The following is a 9,025-nucleotide window of genomic DNA, read 5'->3' on the forward strand; positions in this document are numbered from 1 at the left end:
GTCGTGGATTTGACTGGCTCTAGTAATGCGTGGGGCTACAATTGCTTAGGTATATACAATATGACATAATATTATTGTAAATGAATATTTGAAATATGTAGCCACCGAGTTTCTCCCTGGTTCTTCTTGGCAGGAATGGCATTCTGAACCAGTGTCAAATTCTTTTGACGATTTAAAGGCTTTTCTAAAAGTTTATCTTTATATCTTTCTCGGTACACTACAGTGAATAAACGTATCTTGCTCACATTTTTGCTTAGTTCTGGGCTCTGGGTTCCAAATGCCACTCTACTTTCGGAATTCTCAACTTAGCAAAGCTTCCAGCTAGTTAGAAATTATTGTGATGTAGAAATTAATGGTGGGAAAATTTATGAACTTTCTGTATCGATGATATACAGCGATTTGGTTGACCAAAGATTTATAGAAATGGGAATTTAAATTAAAACTTGGCGTTTGCATCGTTAAGAGGGCTCTCTCCGTCACTCGCTTCATACAAACGTAGTTCTAATTTCATTTGAATATTAAGCAACCAAAGTACATGAAATTTTGCAAACATATTCTAGAAACTAATATCTATGTCTGTGGTTTTCCAGATTTCTGTTAAAATATTCGGTTTCAAAGTTACGCGGTCTTAAAAGTTTACATACAAATCTTTGAGCCCCTGTAATTTTAAAACTACATATTTTTAGAAAAATCTAAAACACCACAGACACAGATATTAGTTTCTAGAATATATCTGCAAAATTTCATGGACTTTGGTTGCTTAGTATTCAAATGAAATTGGAACTACGATTGTATGAAACGAGTGACGGAGAGAGCCCTGTTAAAAGTTAGTATTGAATCACTGAGTTGTTGACAGTTTGCGATTCACTACGTCTGCTTCAAAGATATTACAAAACTCTACATTCGTATTTAAAAAAGTGAAGACAAATTCGTACGCTTGTGTGTGTGACATGCATGTGCATAGTGGCACAGATTACTAGACACTGCACTGGTGCGGTGTTCACACCAGTTACGTATTCCCACCGCCAGAAATTACGTACTAGGTACATCTACGTATTTCATGAGAAACCCACCAACGTAGTGCCATTGCACCCTTGCCTATACTAGCGTATAACCAACATGGAAATTAATAGTTACTTAGTACTTAATAGTAAAAAGTCTTCGTCTTGTCTTCGTTGAAACGACACCTACGTGCTTGTTTCAATACCGGCGGTCCATTTATAAAGTTATTTATTAAATTATCAAACAATAACTTCCAAGTTACAATACTCTGAAAATTGCTTAACAGTTATTAAACATTAAATTAAAAACTCGAAAAGTTATTCTGTTGATGTATCACAAAATTAAGTAATCAGTCTCAAAATGGCACTGCCAGGTCTTTGGAATGCACCTTAAACCTAGAAAACACTTAAAACTGCCAACTTTACTTCGCTTTCGGCTTCTCATTGGTACCTTCACTTTGGTCTTTGATTTCCTTTCTAACTGGCCCCGTTTGGGCGATGGGAACTTTTCTTTCGCCCTTGATCGCCTCTGGGACCTTTATCGGCGCTGTGATCGTCAATACTCCATCGGAGGAAAGCTTCGATTCAACAGTTTCTGGCAAGGTGCCCTCTGGTAAGGCGTATCGTCTCACAAACTGGCGGGAAATATACCCGTGCTGATCTTGCTTTTCCTCGTGTTTGCCTTCGACGATGATGAATCCATCGGCAGTCTTAACGCTGATCTCCTCTGGTGCGAAGTGCTGAACGTCCAGGCTGATTTGGAGCTTGTCTTTGTCTGCTTTGATGCAGCCGAGGTCCCTGGCTGCGGCGGCTAGATGACGCCAGGGGCGGTAGTAGTCCCTGCTGACGAGAGGTGCTGCTGCAACCGCGGTGAGGAGGTCGTCAGGAGTCAACGCCAAGCCGAAATGCTGGTCCACAAGGCGGCGGGGACGTACCAAAGGAAAGTCGTCAAACAAGTATGGAAGTAGAGACATCTTGAAAACTTCTTGGTTTATAAGTCACGTAGAGAGTTTGCGTAGAAGCGCAGTCGAACACTTCCAGTTCCAAATTCAAATCTATTTCCATATACTGGGCGTTCCTCTTCTCTAAAAGTTTTGTGCTCAATGGCCACACCGTAATTAATGTTCCAGCGTCCAGTTCCGATACATAACTCTCGATGAGTTCTATTTTTAGAACCAGACCATTTCATTGTTGTGGTAGTTTTGTATAGAGCTAATTACGAAATTCGTTGGATTTGTTTGTTGTTTTATACCTGTGGACTTACCATCGTATACGCTAGCTATACGAGGTTTAGCTACGCGGGTTCCAAATGCACCCAGGTCTTAAAAGAAGCCATCAATAAACTCAGCCGATTATTCTTTTTTAACGATCGAGAGTGTTCTTAGCTATAATTCAAGAAAATCGGTTCAGCCGTTTGAAAGTTATCAGCTCTTTTCTAGTTACTGTAACCTTCACTTGTCGGGGGTGTTATAAATTTTTAATTTACACTTGTTATTAGCAGGTAAATACTAACATTTGACGCCTGCCAGTGACGTCGAAGCCTCGACGTTTAGCTAAAAGTCCCCTAACTATCGTAAAATGTGACCATTGCCTAATGGAAATTCAATTCGATGTTTACTTGAAAACTTTCGCTCAAACATCAAGGTAAGGAAATCACTCTCCACAATATAAATCAAAGGGCCTTACTACCGTATCTACTAAAAGGTAAAGCCGTTTATCGGCTCAGGGTTGACCATAAGGTCGCAGTAACGAGTATCTCTGAGTAACGCGCTCAGATAACGCGGTTATGGCCCGAGTTAGGACCCTCATAAATTAGGTATTAATAGCCCCAGACGACTGTCTTACGAGACGGTGAGAGAAATATTCTGTAAGTTACCAAGACTATTATAGATGTGAATAGTTATCTTATAAGGTTGATGAATAGTTATTTTATATGATTAATATATATATATATTTTTTTAATTTATTATTACACCAACAACTTCCATACAAATAAGACAAAAAAAATTACAAAAATAACTTCAGTATGGTTGTCAATTACAGGTGTATACTTTATAATAAAACTAATCTAACACTAACCTAAAGTACAAATTCTTAATATATTATGCATATATTTTTAAAACAATGGAAAGTAAATTTACAGTTAAACTAAAAAAACACAAAAATATCCACTATCAATGATCACTAATTAAAACTATTCTCTTTTTAAATTTGTTTAATTTGTCGTGAAAAATGTCCACATCAGTAGCGCCTGACACACATACGTCATTATAGCATTTAAGCATGCGAGGATTTTAATTGAGGATTTAAAAAAAACATTAATATGAATAGTTATACAGTGTTTTTTTTAACCGGGACAGTATGGGGAAATCCAAAACCATAGGAGATACAAGGAACTGTCTAAGAAAACTTTAGCTCTTTTTTTGTGAAAACAATTTTGGCATAGTTAATTTTTCGGTCAAGCGTGAGTTGTCCATAAAAATCAATGATATTGAGCAAAAATTTTTTTAGTGCCGATCGATTCAGTTTATGTATTTTTTATAAAAAGATAATAGTTATAAAACATAGCTAAAAAAGAGTACCTATTTCTTGAACTAGCACACATGCTAAAAAACAGGTTTCTACATGTACTCACATCTTTTAAAACCAAACAAAATGACATCGAAAACGAAAATCCTTAACAGGACGCTCTCCGTCACTTACTCCATACAATTGTAGTTCCAATTTCATTTGAATATTAAGCAACCAAAGTCCATGAAATTTTGCAGACGTATTCTAGAAACTAATATCTGTGCCTGATTAGATTTTTCTAAAAATATGTAGTTTCAAAATTACAGGAGCTCAAATATTTGTATGTGAATTTTAAGACCGCGTAACTTTGAAACCGAATATTTAACAGAAATCTGGAAAACCACAGGCATAGATATTAGTTTCAAGAATATGTCTGCAAAATTTCATGGACTATGGTTGCTTAATATTCAAATGAAATTGGAACTACGTTTGTATGGAGCGAGTGACGGAGAGACCTCTCTTAAAAATATACGTAGCGGAGTTTGCATACGCAGCGACGATATCAGACCCGCCAATTTAGTTTAGAGATTTTGTTCAATACTTATTCTATATCTATGAACAGAATAGTCCAAGTGTGACCAAAGTCGCATAATTTCCTTATTTGTTTAGTAACACGAAGCAATTTCATATAATATTTTCGGAAAGGAGAATACAAACACATTAGGCAAATGGAAAGCTCTCGTCGAAAGGAAGGAAATTTTAAGTTTATATGCGTGTAAGGGGGAAGCGACGCAACATTATTTTCTTAGGGCTCTTCCTACACAAGCACTTTAATATACTTACAAGGAACACTGTCAAAAGTTCAGAGTCTCTACAAAAATGTTATGGTCTTCTTTTTAACCCCCGACCCAAAAAAAGGGGTGTTATAAGTTTGACGTGTGTATCTGTGTATCTGCGTATCTGTGTATTTGTCTGTGGTATCGTAGCTCCTAAACAAATGGGCCGATATTAATTTAGTTCCTTTTGTTTGAAAGGTGGCTTGGCTTGATCGAGAGTGTTCTTAGCTATAATCCAAGAAAGTCGGTTTAGTAGTTTGAAAGTTATCAGCTCTTTTCTAGTTTTCTTATAGAGGTTTTTGTGTCGGGGGTTTATAAATTTTGAGTTTTTAAATTTGTCATTCATTCCTTCATTAGCAGAGTATACGGCTCGTATGTATATTCATAAACCGACCAAGTGCGAGTCAGATTCGCGCACCGAGGGTTCCGTAGTTGGGTACTTTTCCCGACATTTTTAACGATAAATCAAAAACTATTATGCATAAAAATAAATAAAAATCATTTTTAGGTAAAGCCCTTTTATATGATACCCTATATTTTGGTATAGTTATCTTACAATGTAAATACTAATTATTTGTTTTTGAACACATTTTTTTTGTGACAGACAGATAGACAATAAAGTGAGCCTATAAGGGTTCCGTTTTTCCTTTTGAGGTACGGATAAATATACTATTGGTTCAAACACCATGATAGGTTCAAATGACGATGACTTTAATTCACTACACAAGTAAGTACCTATACCTACTCGTTGTACTAAACGTTGTTTCTATTCCTGAATGTAATATAACACGGTCACTCAACTAAATTACTATCTAGGGGCGTATTCAGTACAATTGGTTTTTTCTCAATCGGCTCTGAATTCCTGCGGGGCCTGTTCGCTTATCTCCTTTATTGGCGCGATTAAAGGACCTTGCCGATACCCCCGAGATGCTCTGACGGAATAAATGCGTTTTATTTCTAAAGTGAATGAATGAATCATCATGATCCACTACTGAGCACGGATCTCCTCTCAGAATGAAAAGGGGTTAGGCCACTGTTCACCACGTTTGCTTAGTGTGATTTGACAGACTTCACACATCTTTGAGAATATTATGAAGAACTCTCAGGTTGCAGGTTTTCTCACTATGTTTTCTTTAGCCATTAAATCGAGTAACGTAGCTTCGAAAAATTAGAGGTCCGTACTGGGATCGAACCCCCGACCTCCCGAATAAGAGGCTGAACCACCAATTCTACTTAATAGGTTTTCTAATTTTTCCTTTACTTGTGGCTATAAGACCAATCTACTTGCCTAACATGATTCTAGGTCAACGGGAAGTACCCTATAGGTTTTGTTGACAAACACGACATACGGACAGGCCAACAGACAGACAGAACTGATAACAAATTGATCCTATAAGGGTTTTTTGTTTCCCTTTAACCCTAAAAATTATAAACTTATAAATGTCAGATTTTCAGGTCAGATAATATTCCTTCTTCAAAAAAGCTGGTCGCTTCCTAGATTAAAAAAACAGTTTATCCAAGGAGGCGAATCTATGGCAAGATATCAGCATAGCATTAAAAATTTCTTCATTATACCAACCTCTTTTAGAGTATTAAAAAAAAACAAAAGGAGAACCAATTTTTTCACTTTCCGTATAACAATTTCGCGTGAATTTTTCCCTCGGCGATGTTATACGATTTTCATTTCTCCAAGGGTCTTTTAGACCCGAAACACTTGAGATTAAGGCATTTGTCCCACTGCCAAAGAGATGTAGGTTACACACATTCTTATTTAAAAATAAAAGTTTGAAAAAAAGAAAAAAAACCTTCACTCAGATTATTATACTTCAAGACTGTTTTGTTATCATTGATTATTGATGTTGTTGTGAGAAAAATTAAAACTAAATTTTTACAAAGGAACTCCGTGTCGTTTAATTACTTTATCACCAACGCACCGAGGATTCCTTTACTGGTGACCTCTATATACGAACATGAGTAAGGACGTACAAGGCACGTCGGCATCATCGCCGCCCGGCGATAGTAAGGGGAACGAGTCGACAAATCACAACGATGTTTTTAAAGTTGGAGTACGGGTCCCGCCGTTCTGGCCCGAGGAGCCAGAGATTTGGTTCGCGCAGGTTGAAGGTCAATTCGCCATATCTGGAATAACCAGCGATGCCTCAAAGTTCAATTACGTCATTGGTCATCTTGAAAATCAACACTCCAAGGAAGTTAAGGATATTATAATTAACCCTCCCGCTAGTAACAAATATGACAAACTCAAAAGCGAACTGATAAGGAGACTGACTGCATCGAACGAGAAAAAAATAAAACAATTGTTGATGCACGAAGAGCTCGGCGACCGCAAACCTTCCGCCTTTCTGCGCCACCTTACAGGTTTAGCAGGCGCTGACGTCCCAGACGACTTTCTGAAGACGATTTGGATCAGCCGACTCCCGCATGGCATACAAACGGTGCTCGCCGGTCAGCCTGCAGGAACAGCGCTGGAAGACTTAGCCGACTTGGCGGATAGAGTGAATGACCTGGCTTCTTCAACACCCAAGGTAGCTTCCCTAGCTAATGAGGTCCCTAGCTCACTCATCAGCGACCTCACTAAGGAAGTAGCTGAGCTACGGAAGCAGGTTCAACAAATGGCGATGCAGAGGAACAGCAGATCACGTTCTCGCACATCCCAAGGCACGCGTAATTCCTCAAGGCAACGAACACAATCCAACTACAGGAAGTTTCCGCTGTGTTGGTATCATAGCAAGTATGGAGATAAAGCCCGCACATGCGTTCGCCCCTGTGACTTCAAGTCGGAAAACTCGATGGGCGGTCGGTAACGGCGACAAACGATCGTCCTTCAACAACTACTGGTCGCCTGTTCGTCACTGATCGATCGTCGAAGATGCAATTTCTGATCGACACCGGTAGCGATCTGTGTGTTTTCCCCCGATCTTCGCTAAGTGACCGTCGTACTCGGACTGAATATACTTTGAGTGCAGCTAACGGTTCTGTGATAGCTACTTACGGTTTTGTGAATTTAGCTTTAGATTTCGGACTTCGTAGGACTTTTTTGTGGCGTTTCGTTGTAGCAGATGTTACAAAACCAATAATAGGCGTAGATTTTCTAAATTATTACAACCTTGTAGTAGATTGTCGCAACAAGCGTTTATTAGATAATCTCACTTCTATAGCAACTACGGCTACATTGGCTAACTGTAAGAATATATCTACTTCTGATATGCTTGTAACAAGTGTGAAGGTTCCAACCGGCGGCAACAGCAGATATCACAACATTTTATCTGAATTTCCGGATATCACTCGCCCCGCCGGTACACCAGGTATAGTGAAACACACCACACAACACCATATCCGCACTACACCAGGACCCCCAGTGTCGTGTTCACCCCGAAGGCTGGCTCCAGATAAACTGAAAATCGCCAGACAGGAGTTTGACGCGATGCTGGCTAATGGCACCGCTCGTCCTTCTGACAGTCCGTGGTCATCACCTCTCCACCTTGCGACCAAAAAAGATAATGGCTGGCGTCCTTGTGGTGATTACAGGTTACTCAACGCAAGGACGATACCAGACAAATACCCAATACGTCACATACATGACTTTTCCCACAGCTTAACTGGTTGTAAGTACTTTTCAGTTATAGATTTGGTCAAGGCTTATAACCAAATCCCTGTTGCTGAGGAAGACATTCCGAAGACTGCCATTACAACTCCCTTCGGATTATACGAATTTCCTTTTATGACGTTCGGATTGCGGAACGCAGGGCAGACTTTTCAGAGATTCGTGGATGAGCTGACACGTGGATTTGACTTTTGCTACACATACCTCGATGACTTTTTGGTATTTTCCAGGACTCAGGAACAGCACGAAGAACATTTGCGCCAACTCTTCACACGTATGCAAGAATACGGCGTACTCGTGAACACGGCCAAATGCGTCTTTGGCGCACCTGAAGTAACATTCCTGGGTTACCAAATTTCTGAAAAAGGTACGAAACCCTTAGATAGCAAAGTCAAGGCTATCGCGGATATCCCTGCTCCCAAAACCGTCAGAGAGCTGAGGCGATTCTTGGGCATGATAAATTTTTACAGACGATTTTTGCCCAACGCTGCCCAAATCCAGGCCCCTCTGAACGCTCTGCTAACCGGATCTGTAAAAGCTTCCCATCCGGTCGTTATAGAAGGAAGATCACTGCAAGCTTTCGAGGACTGCAAGAAAAGTCTGTGCAATGCAGCCCTACTAGCGCATCCTCATCCCGATGCTAAACTAGGTCTCGTCACGGACGCTTCAGACAAAGCCATCGCAGCAGCTCTACAACAATACGTGGATGGAGCTTGGCAGCCCCTAGCATTCTTCTCGCGTAAGTTGAGCCCATCGCAGGTTAAATACTCGCCATACGATCGGCAGCTCCTTGCAATATACGAAGGAATTAAGTACTTTCGTCACATGCTAGAGGCCAACCACTTCACTGTCTATACTGATCACAAACCGCTATGTTACGCTTTCCATGAGCGGAAAAGTAACTGTTCGCCACGGCAGTATAGACACTTGGACTTCATCTCACAGTTTACGACAGACATCCAACATATTGCGGGCAAAGACAATGTCGTGGCCGACACTCTTTCCCGCATATACGAACTACAAATGCCAGTCGATCTAGAAGTCCTTGTCAAGTC

The 9,025-nt window shown here is 39.9% G+C and overlaps 2 protein-coding genes across 2 annotated transcripts; one reads left to right on the plus strand and one right to left on the minus strand.

The window, feature by feature from the left end:
* Positions 1-1,225: 1,225 nt before the first annotated feature.
* Positions 1,226-2,052, minus strand: LOC123872390 (protein lethal(2)essential for life-like). Its single transcript, XM_045916624.1, has one exon. The coding sequence runs from the start codon at positions 1,973-1,975 to the stop codon at positions 1,424-1,426; it is 552 nt and encodes a 183-aa protein (XP_045772580.1). The 5' UTR covers positions 1,976-2,052; the 3' UTR covers positions 1,226-1,423.
* Positions 2,053-6,318: 4,266 nt separating this feature from the next.
* Positions 6,319-7,170, plus strand: LOC123872616. The gene has a single exon (XM_045916999.1). It carries the CDS (start codon positions 6,319-6,321, stop codon positions 7,168-7,170), a length of 852 nt encoding a protein of 283 aa, XP_045772955.1.
* Positions 7,171-9,025: the final 1,855 nt, after the last annotated feature.

Source organism: Maniola jurtina, chromosome 15, assembly GCF_905333055.1.
Source record: "Maniola jurtina chromosome 15, ilManJurt1.1, whole genome shotgun sequence".
Taxonomy (NCBI): Eukaryota; Metazoa; Arthropoda; class Insecta; order Lepidoptera; family Nymphalidae; genus Maniola; species Maniola jurtina.

Excerpts from the sequence above, each read along its gene's own strand:
- LOC123872390 (XM_045916624.1), bottom strand. The coding sequence starts at position 1,975 with ATGTCTCTACTTCCATACTTGTTTGACGACTTTCCTTTGGTACGTCCC.
- LOC123872616 (XM_045916999.1), top strand. The coding sequence starts at position 6,319 with ATGAGTAAGGACGTACAAGGCACGTCGGCATCATCGCCGCCCGGCGAT.